This window comes from Acanthaster planci, linkage group LG17 (genome assembly GCF_054643075.1).
Source record: "Acanthaster planci isolate LZ-2023a linkage group LG17, COTS_SCS, whole genome shotgun sequence".
In the NCBI taxonomy this organism is placed as follows: domain Eukaryota; kingdom Metazoa; phylum Echinodermata; class Asteroidea; order Valvatida; family Acanthasteridae; genus Acanthaster; species Acanthaster planci.
The window spans coordinates 6,853,862-6,876,157 of record NC_141793.1 but is presented as its reverse complement, the minus strand read 5'-3'; the positions used below and the strand labels follow the sequence as shown (position 1 = coordinate 6,876,157).

The following is a 22,296-nucleotide window of genomic DNA, read 5'->3' as shown; positions in this document are numbered from 1 at the left end:
CCTTTTGCTCTTTTTTAATTAATTAATTAAAATCACTTGACGGCGGGATATTTTTACCGCGTCCTACCTGGCTGCCGGTTTTTCCCCCCAATTTTGCCAACGGCAACCGCAGACATGTAGTAAGGTGACCAGGCCTTATCTGCCAAGTTTGCTGGGTCGCACACTGCACAAAGCCCGGCTCTATGTGACCGCGATTCATGCTGGGGTATTGGATCCCATCTAACATAGTAACCAGGCACCCAGCACTTGCCTTACCCACACGACAACACTACCCAATGACGCTCGGCCATAGCAAAGCGTGCAGCGCCCGCTAAGTTCACAAGGTCTAGGCTTGCCACAGGCGGGCACCGTGGCTCGTGTTCCCGCACCCCAGTAGTCCTGCATGCCAAGCACCAATTCCCAGCCCCCACTTGTACATGTACATAGAGGGCGCTTCACAAGTTTTTATTTCATTTAATACCAGTCAATATTACCCGTAAAATTTGCCCATTTTTCATCTTGTGCTATGTACGCACATAACTTTCTTGCATATTTCTAAGTTTTGTTTTTTGCAAGTTTGTATTCAAACCCCCTTTTTGAATGTAATGATATATCTAACACAGCCCCCTTCTAACTGAATCTTTCCCATTATTATAAAATAAATAGATAAGAAAAACACAAGATTTAAGTGTGATAACTCTTGAAACAGTTCTTGCACTTGAACACCCGCTGTGCCTTGAAAGTCGCGTCGGCGGGGGAAGTTGCCATCAGCCGTCCACTAAATGGACGAAGTCTTGGCAGGCCTCGATCGCTCCCCAGCGTGGGTGCTGGGGTGCTGTGCACCTGTTCTGGGCCCAGCGGGGCCGTAAACAATGCCGCGCACACCATGTCAATGGCCTGTATTCATCGCGCTTTGGGCCCACACAAAGTGCGTTGCATAAGCCCTGACAGTGGAGTCAGCAACACTGCACTGAGATTATCCACGGTATTCAGTCAAAGACAAAGGGGGTGTTCTGATGATTAAAATCCAATTTACTGCCAGAGTATCGTGGGGTCGACCAACTCTCCTAGTTGCCCCAGATTTCCAGTCAATGCAAAGCTCCCAGTATCTACAAGCGTACACTAAATAAAAGTTGCAGGTGTGGTATGCGGCTACCGCAAACATCCGGAAATTAGACTTTATTCCAGGCGCGGCGTCTGCAGTCATCTGTCGCGAAGGGGTTTTAAAAGGGGTATGGAATTCCATATCTGCCGTCGTGCGTCGCCCGTTGTGCGTCGTCCGTCGTGCGTCGCCCGTCGTGCGTCGCCCGTCGTGCGTCGCCCGTCGTGCGTCGCCCTTGGTTTTTTTGTCACGATTGCGCAGTGGTATTTTTAACTTTGACCCTTGATCGTTTAACATGTACATGTCCTTGTTCGATCGATCCACCATGCCTGACTCTCATTTTAGCAATAGAACTAGAAGATGTCCATGTATTCGTTTTTGCAGTTGCGCCAAACTCCAATTGAAAGAAGAAATGATATCCTGATATCGGCTAAGTAACGTGTATATGAAACAGTACCATTTTGGTTACATAAATAAATCAACAAAATAGATTGTTTTTCTCGATAACTTAGTTACTCTAGACGTAACTTTACTCGTTAACAGCCAAACTTTAGGTCTATAGCCTATGTGATATTTCTGTCTGTCCCGGCACGATATCCCACAGAACGGAATGTAAATAATAGATTATTTACAATGTTTGATTCCCAATAGTTTTCATAAGAGACGAACTGATTCAACATTATTTTGAGGGCGAGTATACCTATGGTGAAATCTGCTGTTTACTCCAAATTAGACATGACTTTATTTGCAGGTTGGCTCACAGAAGTCTTTTAAACAGTAACGTTACTTGTTAGCCCCATAAATAATGCTGATGTGCTGAACAACCTGTTCTAATTGGTCTATCCACCATGGCATACACACCCACAAAAAACAACACGTCATATTTTCTGAAATTTAAACCAAGTGGTAATTGCCCCTTAACAGTACATTTAATAAACAGTTTGTTATCCACAGCACGTGTAGTATTTCTGGATTTCAAGGTGAAATTGAGAGGACAAGATAGAATATCTGTATCGGTTGGCAGATTTCGTCCTGGAATTTGATGAAAACAAGTCGGCACATTTTTAGAGTATGCAAATTAGAATAACACTGTAGATAAGTTGGCCGGAACATTTTTGCTGAAAATGTTTTCCCAAAAAAAACACTTGGTTGAATTCTCAGAGAGGCGATATTTTCTTGTTAAGGGGCAGGGGTAGTATAGCATTATTGGAATTAATTATGTGACTAGTATATGCTTTGCAGGTGGGATTTGTACTTGCCTTATTCGGGAAAAGGTCACATTGTCATTTGTTAAACAACGGCTTTTGCAAGCCATTTGATGGGCGACGCACGACGGACGACGCACGACGCACGACGGGCAACGGACGACGGGCGACGCACGACGGACGACGCGCGACGGGCGACGCACGACGGACCACGCACGACGGACGACGCACGACGGGCGATGCACGACGGAAAATGGCATGTTTGGAACTGGTAAATGGCAGAATTGGGACACAACAAAAAGCAAAATGCGACGGACGACGGGCGACGGCAGATATTGAATTCCATAAAGGGGAGAGATCAGTTGCGTATCCTATGGTGTTCTATACACGACAACATTGCGCCGTGTCGCACTATCGCCGCGGTGGCACGGTGCAATACCACAACGCTTTGTTGCCTCTTAGAGTCTTGGCGCTCCGTCGTCTCTGACCTAATAACTTTTTGGTAGATGATCTGTGGGAAGCAGCCAAAAACTTGCAATGTGCACAGATAACACAACAATTTTCGGATTCAATTCTAGGCTGAGTGACGTCTGAACTGAAATGAATAATTCAATTTGAGGTTCAAACAAAGCTGTTGATTGGCTCCCAGGAAAGTCGGGGGGGGCAATGAAAAACGTAAGCATTGCAGAACAAAATAATGTGAACGACTACTTCAGCGAAGTGATTCAGACGTGGCATTGGGTAAACGACTTTATTTTAAGGACACAAGGCGTAAGTTTATAGGCCCGGTTTAAAACTGCAGTGGGCTCGATTGAAGAGTTTTCTGCCTTGGTAACAAGTCATAATGGGCAAGTCCAAGTCAAGTCACAAGTCATTTTTTTGCAAGTCAAGCCACGAGTCACAATAATAGCGACTCGAGTCCAAGTCAAGTGACTCAAGTCTACAACTCCGCTACTAGTACTATACGCTTTTACGGTATATGCACATACTAGCACAGTAATACTTTAACAACTGTCAAGTGATACCCAATGCCTGCCATTATTAACATGACTACATGACTGTGAGCTCTGTCGTTGAGTTATGACGACGTTATTGAGGGCTCTATCCACCTTAAATAGAGGCACCCCCTCATCGGTTGAAAAGAACCATGCTGGTGGGGAGTGTTCATTTTGTTGGTAACGATGCTACCGTAACGCTTGCATTTCATAGTTGTTTGTGAACCATTTTGGGCGGGTCCAACCAAAGGAGTCTCCGTTGTTGGGAAAATTTCGCCCTCCCTTGGTCCAGATCGGGGTTCATATAGACGAAGGGCTGCCTTTGAATTTTTACTTGGCTACGGCGTGAAATTAAGCATGACTATAGGGTAGGGGCCAGCAACAGCCACAGACGGAATCATAGATTTCAAGCATAGAGCTATGTTAAATTATGTAGGTCTATGATTATACAGCACCTTACACCGCGGAGAGCGAATAATGCGCGGCTTCGCGTGAATTACAACCGGACTATTACACGGCACAATTTTTATACATAGCTCTGTGATTTCAAGCCACAGCCATGTGATTTCAGACCGGGCATTGCGCAGACAAAACTGAAGTAGAAGTCGTGCGCCAAACGACTCGTCGTACGCTAAATATTTATTAATTTAAATCTTTAATGGGTTCGATTTAGTAGTTTTCTGACTTGGGTTGGTAACAAGTCATAATGTGTAAGTCCAAGTCAACTTACAAGTCATTTATTGCAAGTCCAAGTCAAGTCACAAGTCAAAAGCTGATAGTTACAAGTCAAGTCACGAGTCAAAAAATAGCGACTCGAGTCCAACTGAGTCCAAATTAAGTAGCTCGAGTCTACAATTCTGCTGTTAGATATCTCCGCTGCGTCACTTACTTGATATTGTAAAGTGTTTAAACGATACTTGAAAATCAAGATATTTAGGTATGTTCTTCGCTTGTTAAGGTACAACATGGATGCAACAAATCATCAGTTTGATAATGGACGGTTTGGAGGCCGAACTACATAAGAAGGTGCACGTCTTTTTCCGATTTCCCTTTCTGGAGAACACGTGGATAAGTCATTACTCACAGGTGAGTATACAGCAGGTAAGAGGCGTATACGTTTTGGGTCCTGGGGTCAACTTTAAATCTGGCAACTGGCAAATATTTTATCTGCCGAAGAGGCCTCATCCCCCAGAAAGATGCTGTAAAACGGTTCTTAGAGTTTAACACATCTGTAAACACTTTTATAGAAACTTTTTAAAACACTGTGTTTCACCAGTGAAATGCTCAGACTTGCCCCGTCCTTCTGTCCCGCGTGTACTCCATCATGCAACCTTAATAAGCAATTTGCGCCAACTCTTTACACCAGCATGGGCATGATTCTCTAAAATAATGACACCGATTTATTTTCATGTGATCGTTAGTATTTTCCCTAAGTTTTTCTTTCTGGCTTTTTTGCGTAATTGCAGAGAAGCCCTTTCTTTTTGTCAAGAATATATTAAACAATTACAGTATATAAAACCAAAGGCTACTGCGACTGTCCAGAGGTCGCCAATGATATGGAACACCCACCTTGAAAAGCAACCGTCAGGCATGTCAGTTACGTCTGTGGACCGTTGTCTTTGTCTAGCGCCCACTTGTGACCTTCGGATTTATGTCAAACTCACGGAGTTGGAAATAAGAATGATTACAATACCCAACTCCATGGTCAAACTTGGCCAAGGGGCGGATCCAGGGGGTGGGGTCGACCCCCTCTCCCAGAAAAAAAGGAAAAAATAGGGAAAATAACTAATACCATTGTCCTGATGACAGGGTTAGTTCGAGAAGTAAATATTGGCTAACCTACCCAAGTACTTAATTACTCACGCAAGAAAACAGTCATTCCCATGTTTAGTTTCGATAGATAAAAGAAAGTGATGTATCACAGGTGTATATTTGACAATGACAAAGGCTCCACTGCAAAAAGAAAGAAAAGAGGAAGAAAATTAGCGTCGGTGATTGAAGCACTTCTCTTCTAAGAGATCTCTTCCAGATGGTACTTGAATTGCTTCTTCTGCCCACCGATGTTACGGCGTCCAGTGGAGAGCTTACTGTAGAGCAGTGGGCGGAGAAGTCGGTCCTCAGACATGCGGCTGATGTGTCCGACCAGGCGGAGCTGCCGTTGAATGATGAGGGCCTGCTAACACATCCCACTGTTTGGAGGATGGTGGCATACGGGACCCGATCAACCAATGTAAGCCCGAGGATCCGCTGCAGGTAGTGGATGTAAAAACCCTCAATATTTCCAATGTCAGCTCCCTCGATGGTCCAGGCTTCACAACAGTACAACAAGGCAGAGATGCAGACAACCTTACAGACAGCAACTTTGGTAGAGATGGTAATGTCTCGGTTAAAAATATGCTTGACTTATCCAATTTTGGATCTCGTCGTCGATGTTGCAGGATGAACTCAGAGGGCTACCAAGGCAGAGAAAGTTGTGGACTTGGATGATGTCCTCAGACCCCACAAAAAAGGATGCGCCAGGAGGCTGTTCTCCAGAGGTCATACACTGGGGAAGAACCACATCTTCCTTGCATTAATGATAAGCCCCGTGCTGGTGTAGGTGTTGGCCATGGTATCAAGGATCCTTTGGAGGACCGCTGCTGAGTGGCTGACGAAAGCGGCATTTTATGCATACTGGATATCAAAGATGTTCTCATATCTGATCTTAGTCTTGGCGAGCAAGTACCTCAGGTTGAACAGGCTGCCCTGGAGCTGGTGTCGGAGTACCGTCCTCCAAGTGGAGCTGGTTTCGGAAAAGAAGAGTCACAACTACCAGGTACATGTTGAAGAAGACCGGTGCGAGGACACAGCCCTGTTTCACACCGACTTTGACCTGGAGGGGCTCGGACACCAGGCCCCGACCACAACATGGACGAAGGCCCGGGGGCTCTGCAGAACTCCCAAAGGATCTTGATTAACCTTGGGGGACAACTGCACTTGTAGACTGAACTGAAACAATAATTATGTCATCACGTCATATGATACGCTCTCAACGTTGAATTTTTCACAGCCGTATATCTTCAGAACCAAATGTTTAAATTTTGCAGCGACATATACCAAGCCAATTTACATCCGAAAGCTAAAGTGACATCATGATGAAGTCATCACATGATTTAAATAATTTTAATTCGCTTTATTACACCATTCCTTTTAATGTTTTTCCGTAACAACACAACTTTTTTCAAAAACCTTTTGCAAGACCTTCGGTAGGCAATGTAGATGTGTGGCTATACTGGAACAGTTTGTGACGTCATTATGACGTCATCAAAATTTTTATAACACAAACTTGGCAAGCCCCGATTGATAAAACTTTAGTTCGTACCTGAAACTTGTACTCCAGACGGAATTTCTGAAATGAGGATGTAATTACGTCATCATGTGGCGTATTACTTTTGAATGTTTCTAAAACGAATCGATTTTGTACGAAGTATAAACATTATACTGGGGGCTTAGATCACTTTGCAATACTGTATCTTTGTTAAGTTTACATGGTAAAACTTCGAGAGCAAAAAGTCCAAGAAGGATCACGTCGTGATGACGTTATCAGAGGTTACATGACACGTCTGCAAAGTTGAATATTTTGCAGGTCAGTATTTCCAGAACTGTGAGTCCGACCTGTAGGACATTGGCATGGAATCAAAAAGGATGTGCTCTACGAAAAATGTTAGGTGATGCCACGTTGACGTCATTGCACGTCACCACGAGGCGTACTCACAGTGTAGATATTATTGCAGCTTGTTACCGTTACAGCCATGAGTATGTACGCGTTGGGCTGGTGGTTGAGTTTTTCATCATATGCGGGTTTGGCTGCAGCAAGCTTGTTGGCACCATGCCAGATCGTGATCACAACGAACCGTAGGGTGCACAAGGCTCACACAGAATCTTTGAGTCTACACAAAGCCCATGGAGAAAGTGCTACTATGGTGTTCCATTTTTGCCGTCGTATTTTCGGATTCCCCGCCGCATTTTTGGATTTTGCGTGGATACCTCGATACGTACTAATTGGGGGGGGGGGGGTTTGAGAAATAGTACTCTGTGTACTACAGTGAAAATTTTGAGAACTTTAGACGACCCCAGTATACTATTATACCATTCCACAGATTCAAGAAAATAGTTTAGTACTCCAGAATCATAAATTGGGAAATATCAGTAAGAATACACACACCTACCTTTCCAGCTGTCTAATGTCCCGGACTGCTACACCACCGCGACTTTCAGGTGGGTCAATCAACATCAGTGTCAACTCGACCATCGACTTTGGCTGCTTGACTAATTCACATCGCGTAGCAGGTACGTGATTAAGAAAGGTGAGACTGCGATCCACAAATGCGACGTCGATTGAAAAATGCGACGCGAAATGGAAAGATGCAACGCAATATCCAAAAACGCGACGCAAAATCCAAGCATGCGACGGCGATGACATGTATGGAACACCATACGTTACCAAAATTAGAAGGGGAAGCGATGGACAGCCATTAAAGTGTCTTAATCATCGGCGGGTCGCATGTGTGAACCATAATACAAACCCAAAGCCTTAGAAAATAAGCACCGATATTTATTCTATCATTTGAGTGGCAAGTCAAGACTTCCTCTGTCAGGATTGATTTAGCGTCTTTCAAAAAGTTAAAGGTCTTGTAGCAAATTAATGCTACAGAAACTACTGCAATAATCAATAAAAATGAATGATTAACACAAATAATGGCATTTTACAATTTAAGCATCCAACTTGTAATAATTCGGTCTAATTGATTATGATGAAATCACAAAGCGTTACAAAATGAAAAATCAAGGGAAATTACACACAAATCATAAAAACTGAACGATTAAACGATCCTTAGAATTTCACGGTGTTGCGAGTCCAAAGGGGCAAACGACTCCTACCGTCCTGATAGATGGAGTCTGGCAGGTGTTGAGGTTTGGAAACCCCCGCATCTTTGTCAAGCTGAAGAGACTTGAAATTTGGTTGCATGAGCCAGGTACATTGTTCCTTCCACAAGAAAGGAGGTCCATTTGTCCAGCGTTCACAGTCGACAAGTTGCTGCGCTGAAACGTGCCTCTTTAAGGCGTCATCTGTAGGGTTCAAAGCTGAGTCCACATACATCCACTGGGATGGGTTGGAATGCTCATGGATCTGGGACACTCAATTTGCGACGTACGTCTGAAATTGCTTGTCTTCATTGCGTAGATACTGTAACACGATCATACTATCCGTCCAGATTGCTGAATCAATGAGAGGAAGTTGAATCTCTCACCTGATAATCTCATCCAACTTAACTGCAACAACTGCCGCAGCGAGCTCCTGACGTGGGATCTTAGTAGCTCTCAGTGGTGCAAGTTTGCCTTGGCAATACAAGGGTGCAACAGATCTGACCCTCAGCGTCTACTGACCGAAGGTAACTGACTGTACCATAAGCCTTCTCAGATGCGTCTGCAAAACGATGCAACTGCATAGATGACGTGGTGCTGGCTGTTTTGGTTTTATACATCTAGGCACCTTCATCCTCTCCACCAAAGATAGGCCTTGAGCCATTGATGCCACCGCTGGGATTTCTCTTTTGGCATAGGGTCATTCCGCCTAATCTTGAGACGACACATTGTATGGAACAACATATTTGCCCGCAGGACAAAGGGACGTACAAATCCCAAAGGATCATGTATCGAGCTTGTGATGCTAAGTAACCCCGGACGTATGGCAGGCTTTATTTTTAACCTAGTGTCAAATCCAAAGGTGTCCGGTTCATCATTCGAGAGCACTCCCAAAGCTCTCTCAGATGGAAGCATCTCGTGGTCTAGATCCATTTTTGTTATGATCTTAGCACACTCTTGAGGTGGCAGGGACTAGAGAATTGCTCAACCACTTTGTGAGCCCAAACCTACCTAGGGCCAGCAAATCACGTAACTGACAAGCTAAGCGAACGGCCTTTGATTCCGTTGGGACAGATTTATCAAACAGTCACCGACGTAAAAATTCTAGTCGATGGTGCGAACATTTCTGCGTCATACCCCGCCTGAGAGTCAAAGGCAGTCCTCTTCAACGCAAAGGTAGCGCATCTGGGACTCCAAACCCACTAGAGATGTAAGGTCATCCGATAGGTGACGTGTCAGTTTCTGACCTTACCTCCGCTCCACCATACGAAGCGGAGGGCATCACAATCCTCGGTATTTACATTATCCTGGTGGAACATACCCTCTATGTCCGCCACCAAGGCGACATGGTCAAGATGAAACCACAAGAGAAGCTTATTGGTAAGGTCAGAACCTTGGTAGACTCTGTCGTTGAGCAAAGTACCCTGGAATTGAGCCACAAACCAAATACTGTGCGTACTTTGTCTGGTTTGTGGGGGTGTAGGAAGGAATGGGGTAGGGAAAGTACGGTACCACACGAAACCATCGGTTCTGTCAATATCATAGGTGGGCACAGCCTCGGCATATCCTTTCTTCAGGAGGTCGCTCACATCGCTGATTTATTTCTCCAGTAGTACAGGGTCCTTGGAGAGTTGTTTTCCCTATGCCGTCCAACGCCGATCAGCAAACAGTTTGTTATCAGGAGGGCGCGGCAGTCTCTCTTTAAAGGGAATGCTCATAGAATAGCGAGCGCCATCTTTGCACGAGGAGCTCTTCCACAAAGAAAGAACCTTTCTTTCAATGACAGACAGAATCTCTGCACTGCTTGGAGTCCCAACATCATCTAGCCTCCAGAACTTCTCGACTTGACGCTGTAAGTCCACGTCGGACTTTATATAATATGAGGTGGCTATCTTGGGCTTCTTTCAAAGGTCGATTGAGCCCATCAGTGTCCAACCAAGGGCAGTGATAGTTGCATACAGCTCCTCTAGCGGGACCATAACGTGTGGTGCATCAGTTCCAATCAGCAAGTGGACATCGTTAATGTCAACATCAGGTATAGTGATGTCACGAAGGTGGACCAACTCTTGAGCTCGTCCTTGGTGACAAGACTGCCAAAACCAATGTTCAACTTCGGTCTAGGAAGAACACCAGGTATCTGAATTACTTGGGTATCATTGCCATTGGCTACTTCTAGATTGACGACGAATGTCTCGACTTCCACCTCCTTCCGATCTAACGTTGTCAGCTTGATGGTGTCTCTGTTGGCTTAGATGCAAATACGCTGCATCAACTCCTTAGAACAGAAGGTCTGTGTTGAGCCGCCGTCCGTCAGTGTGTAGGTACTTAAGAACTGCTGCTGTCCCTGCGCCCTTATCTTAACGCAAGGCTACCGTTCCCTCACCGGCCCTGGCGAGGTTGCATGCAACGGCTGAACTAGTTTCAAGTGACGTGTGTGACAGACTTGAATTAGCATGCACTCGCTGGTTGTCAGTTGCGTTACCGGTTTTTTGCTGTTAATGCCAAGACGCGAATTTTGAACATACTGAATGTAGATTGCATCATTCTGAGAAAACGAGGGGAACCTTCGTCCTGTGTTCGTAGTGGATAAACCCTTGGGCATGCCAAACAATGGCTACAAACCATGGCTACATGCACTATTTGACATGCAGAAGGTTTATCCACTACGAACACAGAGCGTGGGTTCCCCTCCTTTTCTCTGTTTTCACAGAATGACACAATGTACATTAAGCATGTTCAGAATTCGCATCTTGGCATGAACAGAAAAACAGCCCTTTTAGCTTGTTGTAGTTGAGCCCTGAAGACAAATGACACTGCGTTCGATTCGGATGCTTCCATATTTATTTGAACATATAAAATCAGAGAAAATATGTTTTCCTTTGAGTTGCTCTTTAAGTTTGGGGATTTTGTATTCTCATGTGCCAGTACTGCACTTAATGAAAGAGACTGGTATGACTTTGGGGAAACTATGGTATGTTCTTGTTACAGAATACATGTATATTTGCCTTTCATTTACATGCATCATTTTAATTTGATTTTAGAATGTAGTTTGGATGTGTCTTCTTTCTTCTTTGTTTCCTTGTAGCTACTGTAACCAACCCCCTTTTTTATTATATGTTAGTGAATAAAAACATATTGTAGCCACTGCAAAAGAACATTTTGCAGTCACAAAACGAATGGTTCGAGGTCCATCGCCGAAACCAGCAAGATGGTCAAACCTTTGAAATGTTTCTTGCTGCTCTATGGAGTCTCTTGAAAACTTGCAACTTCTGCAAGGACAGTATCCTTCGAGACAGGATTGTGCTAGGCATTAAGGAATCCACTGTCCAGACAGCACTTCTACTCGAGCGGCCCCTCACCCTGAGTACGTGCATTGACCTCTGCAAATCCTCTGAAACTGCCACTCAGCAGCACCAAACAATGAAGACAGACCGTCTTCCTAAACTGTCTGCTACTCGTTCAAAGTCTAAAGGCGAGAAACAAAGCTCAGGGGGCTGCCAACCGCTCTTCAAAGAGTAGCCCTCCCAGCAAGGCATGCCATATCTGTCCCTACTCTCATCCATTCCGCAAAGAGCAGTGCCTGGCATATGGCAAAACATGTTAAAAAAGGGAGCAAAAAATCACTTTGCAGTTAAGTGCCCTGTCTAAGGCCGTAAGGTAAACTTTGTTCACCACTTTGGAAATGACGACACACTGACTCTGAAAATGAAGTTTTGGTTAACGTTGCAAAGAACCCAACCAGCCACGACATCAAGTGTGTCATGCTTGTTGATAAAGAGAAGGTGACATTTCAATTCGACACTGGCTCCTCGGTCAACCTTCTTCCCGCTCCTTTCGTGACGAAAATTATGTCACCTCCCACCAGCCTGAAAACGTGAAACCTCACTGGGCTTCAGTCCTTCAACTTGATGAGGAGTCCAGTTTATCACAAGTTTCCAGACCCCCTTTGGCTGCTACCGCTGGCTCCGCCTACCCTTTTGTACATCTGTCTTCTCCAAGATCTTCTAACGCATACTTCTGGAAACGCTGTACGGCCTCCCTGGCATCGTATGCATAGCCAATTACGTGCTCATCCACAAACGCACCGTGAAAGAGCATGACGACAATCCCGACAAATTCCTGCAAAGGTGCGCTGACAAAGGCATCAAGCTGAACCGCGACAGACTTCACCTCAATGTGGAGACAATCTTGTTCATGGGCCATATCATCTCCACGGATGATTTGGGAACTGACCCTGAAAAGATTCGTGCCATCACCGAGTTCTCTCCTCCGATCTGACAAATCTGGAACAACTTAACTTCGCCGTTTCCTGATTATGGTCAACTACCTCGCATGGTATCTGACTGACATGGCCCATCCTCTCTTCAACCTTCTGAAGCGTGACATACCATGGCAGTGGTCTTTCTCTTGGGAAAATGCATTCGCAGAGGTCAAACAAGCCATCACTTCTACGCCAACCATCCATAACTACGACCCTGTCAAAGAACAGACTCTCTAGAGACCGATGCCAGTGACTGTATGGCATTGGTTCTGCTCTTCTACAAGAGGGCACCGCCCGTTGCCTTTGCCAGTCGCTTCCTTACTTCCAGCGAGCGGAACTATGCTCATATCGAAAAGGACATGCTCACTGTTATTTTTGTTCTTGAGAAATTCCACCAGTATACTTATGGGAGGACCCTGACTGTGGTCACTGATCACAAACTGCTCGTTGGAATCAGTAAGAAGCCTCTGTCCAAGCCCCCCAAGCGCCTACAGTCCCTACTGCTTTGCACACAGATAGACAATTTTGAGCTTGTTTACCGTCCTGGCAAGGAACAACACCTGTTTGATGCACTGTCACATGCACCACTCACTGGCATGGTCGCAGAAGACAAACTCATCGTGAATAACCTCGAACATACTCCCTGCTCTGTTGACCGGCTATTCCAGCTACACGCGGCCACTCAGGCCGACGAAACGCTGAGTTGACTTATTGACACAATTAAGACCGGTTGGCCTGACACAAAACAGAACTGCCCAACAGTTCTTCCGCCCTTCAGCTATCGCGATGAGCTGACTGTCCAAGACGGCATTGTCCTCCATGGTGATCGAGGTGTCATTCCTCTCTCCCTGTGCATTGACATGAAGAATAAGGTACTTGTCGATCATCTAGGTACCAACACCTGTCTGCGTTTAGCATAAGACCTCATCTTCTGGCCTGCGATGTCTCAAGACATTCAGCAGTATGTTGAATCGTGCGAGACGTGCGACGTGCACATGTCCGAACAAAGCCCCAAGCCTGTTTTTCTGCACAAGATACCAGCCAGACCGTGGCAGAAGATCGGTACTCACATCTTCCAAATGCAAGAACGACCGTACCCTGTCACCAGCGACTACCATAGTAACTTCATTGGAGTCGACTTCCTGCCTGACTTGTCCGCCCAGACCTTCGTAACGAAGCTGAAACAGCAATTTGCCCGTAATAGCATCTCCGACACTGTGATCAGTGACAGTGGATCGCAATACACATCTGACACCTTCAAGGAATTAGTCAAAGACTGGGGTTTCCAACACATCATGTCCAGTCCAGGAAATCACCAAGCGAACGGTGAAACTGAAGCTACTGTAAAGATCATCAAGCGGCTCTTCCCAAAATGCAGAGCTAGGCATGAAGAACTATACCTTGGCATGCTGAACCTGCGTAATATGCTCCCACTGAAGGCATGTCAACCAGTCCTGCCCAACGAATATTTGGTCGTCGAACCAATTCTCACCTGCCCTGCCCCCCCATCAAACTGGAGTTCGTTCCCCAAAATAGTCATGTCGCAGCCAGCCAGAAAACCCATAAGTGACATGCCACTGCAACGCATACAAACGAGCACAGAAATTTAAAGAACTCCCACCGCTCTCCATCGGTGTTGCTGTTAGACTGGAAGCTGGCTACCGTAACAAAGAGGTTGGGAAAGAGGGCCTACCTTGTGACTACCCCGGATGGAGGACAGTACAGACGAACGCGCCGTCATCTCCGTCCCGCAAAACACGCCCGCGTTCCTTACGTGCCCCTGTACTTTCCATCTCCTTGTTGCCCAGATGCCAAGATACCCCCTAAGTCAGCGGTACCCAAAACACCTTCAACAGCTCCAACCCCCGAGGCAATATTCCTTCCTGCCAGCTCACCAGCCCTTCCTGTTGCCCCACCCACCAAGAGATCAAGTCGCATTCCTGTCCTCAATCACTGCAGTCAAGCTCGGTAGAAGTACGGTAGACTCACAAAACCCATTTTATGACTTGATTTGTGAACTTTGTAACACATAATTAACAACAAGCCCTTTCGCATAGCACACGCACTGTGTAGAGGCATAATTACAATAATGCGGACACTGCATTGTTTTATTCAGGTTTGTTAAAGTAGGATGCCATTAGTTCCGTTACACTTTATCAACTTTTTTTCACCATTCAGAACTATATCAGACATTCTAATCATCATCCACTGAACCAAATGAAACACAGTTTTTCAGTGCTGAGATTTCTACAATTATCAGCTTTGATTACCTCGTTGCTGCTAATGTTTTAAAAAATAAAGTGTTGGGTTTGATTGTCGTTTTTCCTTCATCTTAAGGGGGGATATTGAGTGTACTGTACCAGTTGCAGCATAGCGCCACCTAGAGATGCCTGGTATGCTTGACCCCTGACCTGTGCAATTCTCCTGTTGTCATGAAAAGCTTAGCCACATTAAAGTGCTCTCAGATAAAAGGCCTGTCTCTGCCTGCGTTTTCACGAAACACACTTGCAGGAAAGGGCAATCTAACATGTCTCACGATTGATTTTATGTTGATATATAATTGAGATTTACAATTTCAAATTTTAATTGCTTGTAATTTTACACTGGCAATTCATTCATTATCACTGAAAGGGAATACATGTAAAGAACACTTACGACATTGAGCTTATCCAAGAACAAAAATTGGCAAATTCCCTCATTCAACATCGAAGCTGCAGTAGCTGACGTGGCGAATGACAACATGATTGTAGTATAACGTTATACGTGCTTGTATGAGAGAAAACCTACCACAACTGAATTATAATATTGAATCTGTTAAGAACTTGTAAAGGTATTTGGGTCAACTGGCTAGTGTCACCCGGGTCAGGTCTATGGAGGGCCATAAAGAGGGTCAAAAGGAAATTTTGTACTGGCAAACCACACATTGGTCAATTTCGTGCAAAGGGTTCCGCATATACAATACATGTATTTGAATTGAGTTAAGTTGACAAACCTTATTTAGATGGAATTATTATAAAACAACAACTAGGCAATCTAACTTTACATCCCGGCCCCTAAATGAGAAGTCATTTGACGAAATATTTACCTACATCAAGTTATGGTTCGATTGGAAACCCCTGCTATTCAACAGTTGGTTAATGTGAACAAATTATAACAAGGTTTTAAATAAATGTAATTAATAAGCTTAGCAAAATGAAAACTAAACTTATTCATGTATACTCGTATCTAATCTACCCTAGCGCACTTGAAACTACTTATTTAATATATCATCTGTAGTTAATTCGCCTTATCACAACTTAGACCAGTAATCACAAAACCAACCATCCGAACCTCTCGGATACTGAATTATCAATAAACAACAAATTTTGTGAACATCTTAAGCCTTAGGCTTCTCAGCCCTTTCTACTTCCTCCAACAAACAGAGCTTTCTGATCGGTCTAGTCAATACGGTCGATCTGACCTTTACCTTGACTGATCTCACCAAATTATCTGGTCCCGGATGAGTCTCGACTACACGACCCATCATCCACCTGCCTCTTGGCAGTTCATCATCAACAACAAGAACCACATCACCCACTGCAATATTTCTCTGTGGTCTGAACCATCTGCCTCTGCTGCAAAGTGGGCAGATATTACCTAACCCATCTACGCCAAAAGATGTCTGCCAAATACTGAACCTGTCTCCACCTTTTTCGACTATACAAGTCCCTTCGACAAAATACATCTTGTGGCATCACAGAACCTGAACGAAGTAATAACAATGATTGGGCGTCAGAGGCTCTGGGTCCTTGACGTCATCTGAAACACTTGTAATCGGACGACTATTAATAATAGCCTTCACAAGACACATGAGAGTTATCAAACTCTCATCGTGCATGGTTTGCTCTTTCATGAGAGCATTCATGATCCTACACGTTGTTCTAATTTGCCTCTCCCAAACTCCACCCGTGTGAGAGGCTGCTGGAGGATTAAATTTCCACCGGATCTTTTTCTGTAGAAGAAAACCATGTATCCTTTGTTGGTTCCAGGAACGAAAAGCTTCTCTAAGCTCTCTCTCTGCCCCAAAGAAGTTGGTAACATTATTTGACCTGAATTCTTCTGGCTGTTCTCGTCGACAAACGAATCTCTTTAGAGCATTAACAAATGAATCTATCTCTAACGTGTGGACAGTCTCAATGTGGACTGCTCTGATACACAGACATGTAAAAATGCACCCATATCTTTTGACGAGACTTCTGCCTTGCTTAACCACAAATGGGCCAAAACAATCCACACCAACATACTTCTCCGAAATGACTCTGTCACGTGGAGGGTCTGCCATCTTCTGTTCAACAGAGACTGCAGACTGACGCTTGCATACAAAACGGTCACGCAAAATCTGGCGGACGGTGGATCTGGCCTTAATCAGCCAATACCTCTGACGCACGAGAGAAAGTACATGCTCTCTTCCAGAGTGTCGAGACCGTTGATGGATGTGTCTCACTATCAGTTTTACTACATGATGTCCCTTAGGGAGGATGGCTGTAGTTTTAGCTTGTTTATCCACCGGTGCATTTTTGAGACGACCACCAGATCTTAAGATACCATCCTCTGACAATAACGGGTTTAACCTATAGAGGGGGCTTGACTTCTTGATATGGCTCTTTAATCTTCCAGAGGCTTCCCTGCCCTGCCCAATGGTCCTTAGCTCTTCACTGAATGACTGATACCGAATATACTTTATGATAACATCTTCTGCCCTCTCCATCTCGTCCACTGTGAGAAACGTCTGCATGTCAACTGGTGGATGCTTCTTTGACTTGGCCTTCGGTTATGCCTTAACCTTAAGCAACTATGCTACATCCCTTTTCAATCTATGCCAGGAATAATGTCTTTGCAACAACCTTTGTTTTGTGTCATTTGAAGCATATGTGGTCACCACCTCCTTATCTGGCTTTTCCTCAGGGTCTCCATCCGAAAGACCACGCAATCTCGGTGTCCTCAACCACTCGTCCTCACCTGCACAGAGGAATTCAGGGTCATACAACCATCGCTTATTACCAAGCAGCTCTTCGGCTGTTTGTCCTCTTGCCGCATCATCGGCAGGATTAAGCTTAGACTCTACATGATGCCACTGACTCGGGGCTGAACCACTATGGATAGTTGCAACCCTATTCGCGACGAATGTATGGAATCGTCTTTCCTCATTCCTCACACACGGCAGAACTATGGAATTATCCGTCCAAAACATCGACTCATCTAATGGCAGATCTAGCTCCTTTCGGACCATGATGTCCAATTTGACAGAGAGCGTCGCTCCCATCAATTCCAACTTTGGTTGCTAAATGGTTGCTTTGGTTGCTAAATGCCTTGACCGTGTCTGGTTGGAATCCTTGCTTGTTGTCTTCAGCAGTACGCTGCAACGCAAAGGTACAACAGCTCGGACTCCAAGTACCACAAAGGAGATGCACAGTCATCTTATACACATTGGGCCGTAGAGAACTGTCGCCATCAGGCCACCATAAGCACTGCCAAACATCTCGGTCCCGTTGAGGGACCTTTACTTGATGAAACATGGCTTGGACATCTGCCATCTGCCAACTTCTCCTGCCTGAACCTCAAAGTACTCCCAACAGCTTGTTAGTCAAGTCTAGTCCGCTCAGCACCTGGTCATTCAGAGAATTTCCACAGTGCTTGGATGCGCAGTCGAACACAATGCGCAACTTGTCGGGTTTCTTTGGATGCTACACAGGGTGGTGTGGAAGGTACCACACAACCTTATCTGAGGGCTGAACCCCTTCATCTAGTATGCCTTCTGCATACCCCTTGTCAACGAGCTCCTTCATACCTTTGGTATATTGGTTCCGCAATCTTGCGTCTCTATGACCCAAATAAGAAAGACGTTTTTCTGCAACTAAACGGTTGTCAACTAAATCGGGAGGATAACTCCGGAAAGGAATTGGCAACTCGTAGTGCCCGTCATTAACACGTACTCCCTCCTCCCACATCGCTAAGGCCTCTCTGTCCTTTACCGACATTCCCTTCGTGTCATCGTGAAGTGACGTTGCACTGTCTAATTTCCAGAACTTCTTCAGCTGCTTGTCTAAAGTGTCGTCAGATGTAATGAAGTGGGAGGTGGCAATGCACTTCTTCGTCGTTCCGAGTGGCCCATTAAGAGACCATCCAAACTGCGTCCTTGTTGCGTAAGGGGCATCCTTCTCACCCTTTCTGACTTCTAGCGGCATGAGAGCCTCTGGGACACCTTGTCCAATCAGCAGCTTTATTCATCCCTTGTCGACCTTTGGCAGCTCAATATCTCTGAGGTGCGGCTAGATGGTGATATCTTCAGCTCGCGCCAAGTGACCAGAATGGGTTGGAAGTGCCGACCTTGTGTACATGTACACTTCTGGTAGGTCAATTGCATCCTCGCCGTGTAATCCTTTAACCCGTAGGCTGACAACCGTCGTGTGTTTACGGCTGTTTGACTTCTCAATGGTTGTCAGTGATAGCTCTTGACTCTTTCCAGTAGCACGTAGCTGCTTGACTAGCTCCTCTGAGCAAAAGGTACTCGTCGAATCATTATCTAGCAGTGCATAAGTATTGACAAAAATATCGCCATTGCCTGCATACACAATGACGGGAACGATAGGAAGAGCTACCCTTACAGTGCCGGCCCCAGTGAGATTACAACTTCCATCAGCTTCTGCTCCTGTAAATCCATTCTGTACCTGTTGTGTCGTCGATTCTGTCGGCTTGACATCTTCAGATCCATTGGATCCAGAATCACCCGCAACCACAGGTGCTACGTGGAGAACCTTTGCGTGTCTCCTGCTACAGCCTGCTACTCTACATGTTCTATTTAATCTGCACTTGTTTGACCTTTGCCCTGGGTTGAGACAATTGAAGAAAAGCTTTGCTTCCTTTGCACATCGCAACCTTTCATCAGGTCTCTTAGCTTTAAACTGTGCACAACCAAACAGTGTATGATTACCGTGGCACAACACACGTGACATTAGGTCCGACATCGTTACCAGTCGAAACTGCAAAGCTTCCTTTACCAGTGCCTCCATGCAGGGAGGTTTTGCTCTTTGGGAACTCCCCTTCCCTTCTCTGTACGACATGTGCATCTTGAGGTTTACTGAGCTTTCCGTAAACTGGATCATTTGCCTCCTCGGCTACGTTTTTTACAAAGTGCACAAGATCCCCTATATCAGGCGACTCATAGCAATTATGTCTTATATCCCATACTTGTTTAACCCATCTATTTCGCAGGTAATGGGGCAGCCTTTCTGCAATTGTGACGAGAACCTTCTGAGTAGTTATTTCTTGTACGTACCCCATAGCCTTCAAGGTTTCGTAGCACACGGTCAACTCATCTGCGAACTCTCTAAGAGCCTGTTTATCCCCAGGACCTACAGTACGGCCATGATTTATCTTATCTATCCATGTTTCGGCAATGACATGACTGTTACCAAACCTCTCTTGCAACAAGGTGCGGGCTCTTCTATACCTTTCTTTAGGGTCCATAACTGAACAGCATTGGATTACATGCTTAGCCTTACATGTACAATACTGCAACAAGCGTGTTAACTTTACATTATCATCAGTGCTATCAACGCTATTATCAAATGATCTCACAAACACCCAGTACTTCAAGGGGTCCCCATCGTAAGTCATAAGTTCAGCACGTGGCATTTGGATAACATCCATCAGCCTTCGTTGCTGTTCTTGACCTTGCTTAATCAACTTCAAGATGGGGTCATCTGCTGGTGCCGCCCTAGTTTCGTTCTTGTTTGTCGTCTGTGATGACACTGCGCTATTAATCTCCTCCAGCTGATCTTGTAACAGTTTCTGGCCCACCTCGACTGGTGCTCCCTCGTCCTCATACACAGTAAAGGCCTTCTCTTCTGCCTCTGCGACTGCTATCATTGTCTGCAGGGCCAGCTCCTCCTTCTGCTGCTGAATCTGAAATTCATGGGCCTCCAGAGCTTGCCGTTTCTTGAGACCTTCTGTCTGAGCCGCAAGAGCTGCCTTTTTGCTGCCACCTTTAATAGCCCTTGCTCTCGACTGCTGGTTAGATGAACACTGGCTTACTGAGTCATTAGGTTGTATCTGTTGATCATTTGGAGAACTCTCGACAGTTTCTAACCATTCCTTTATTTGCTGCATAAGGTCAAAGGTAGTTCCTTCAACAGAAGAGAGATAAATCTCAGCTTCTTGCTTGTCTTCCTCATCCTCAAGAAGACTGGCGTATTTTCCATGAACACCAATGAATTGTCGCAGAACGCCATCTAGCTCTAAGCACTTCTCCCTTACTATCTCGGCATTATCAGTTGACTGCATCAATACTTTGAGCTCATTACTGAGCTTGGTAATCTTTCCCTTAACGGTCCCTCGGGATTGCTTGGACTCTGTGATCTCACTCATTGTCGGTAAGAGTCAACACTACTCAAAGCACTGTCATTGAACCTGGGGAATGTGACGGAAAAAACTCAAAGAGACATTTGCCACTGCCGAATCAGACGCATCAGTATTGTTGCGCACCCGCAAATCTTGGAATTCTAGCGCCCCCTGGTTTTAGTCGTTCTCGGTCCTTGCATTTCTCAGGGTCTCTTATTTAGCTCAGCTATGCATTATGGACATGTAGCAGAGACGCTACTTTTGTATTAAGTTATTCATGCTGTGATTGGGCTTGGTAGCTTAGCTTGGACCGATGCGAGAGCGGTACAAACTAGCCCAGGGTGCTAGTGAGAGTCGTAGCGGCCCGTCACCGCTACGTCCGAACCGATTGCCGGGCGAGACACCCCCGTGTCCCTCGCCACCCTTGTCCTGCTAACTAGCCCAGTCCTCCCCGTCTCTACGCTGAGCCAATGGTACACAGTGCGGCGATCTTATCATTGCGCTCAACACATTGCGGTCTGAACTGCAGTGCGGTCGGTACATACCGGCGCTGGCCCCGTCCAGCCCCTGCTAGACCCGTAATGGCCCGCAGGGACAGCTCCCACCATGAGTTAAACCTAGTTGTGCGATGCTACACACACGTACAGTAACCCACTCCGTCTAACTTGGTTACAAACCCACATTGAACTTTGATGAAAAGAAGTGAGAGCAATAAACCAACCATCCAGTTTGACTGTCACCCAAACCCCTTGTTTCACGTCCACCTTTTAATAAATTGTTGACCCCAAATATCACATCCAGTAGACACTAATAAAGTCCATGCTACCATCGACTTGATATTTAGGGAACGCAACAGTATATTACGCACATATCACCATCATTTATTCTGCGTGTATCTGACGATAATGACGATGATGTCGATATCGATGTCGATGATGGTGCAATCTACGCAAAATATTAACATCTAATCTAAACTAAACTTAATAAGCAGTAGTTAAGCTATGTATAATTTAAATCGGATTACTTGTGGCAAGGTGTAAATTCTCATACGGCAATTTCCAATTCGTTCATTATCATTGAAAGGGAATAAAGAACACTTACGACATTGAGCCTATCCAAGAACAAAAACTGGCAAATTCCCTTATTCAACTTCGAAGCTGCAGTAGCTGACGTGGCAAATGACAAAGTGATTGTAGTATAACATTATACGTGTATGTATGAGAGAAAACCTACCACAACTGAATTATAATATTGAATCTGTTAAGAACTTGTAAAGGTATTTGGGTCAACTGGCTAGTGTCACCCAGGTCAGGTCTATGGAGGGCCATAAAGAGGGTCAAAGGGAAATTTTGTACTGGCAAACCACATGTTGGTCAATTTCGTACAAAGATACTGAAGCAAACTGGAACGTCTGATCTTTACAAAGCTAGAAGACATTCCTTCTAGGCTCTCCGGATCTTGTCAAACGTA

At 45.2% G+C, this 22,296-nt stretch overlaps 1 protein-coding gene across 3 annotated transcripts in view; it reads left to right on the top strand.

The window, feature by feature from the left end:
* Nucleotides 1–22,296, top strand: part of LOC110989615 (sulfotransferase 1C4-like) — a 67,399-nt gene that overhangs the window by 14,636 nt on the left and 30,467 nt on the right. For all 3 annotated transcript variants that reach the window (XM_022254133.2, XM_022254134.2, XM_022254132.2), the window contains exon 3: nt 4,240–4,367. In XM_022254133.2, the coding sequence (XP_022109825.2) occupies nt 4,240–4,367 (128 nt within the window). The remainder of the gene's footprint in view (nt 1–4,239; nt 4,368–22,296) is intronic.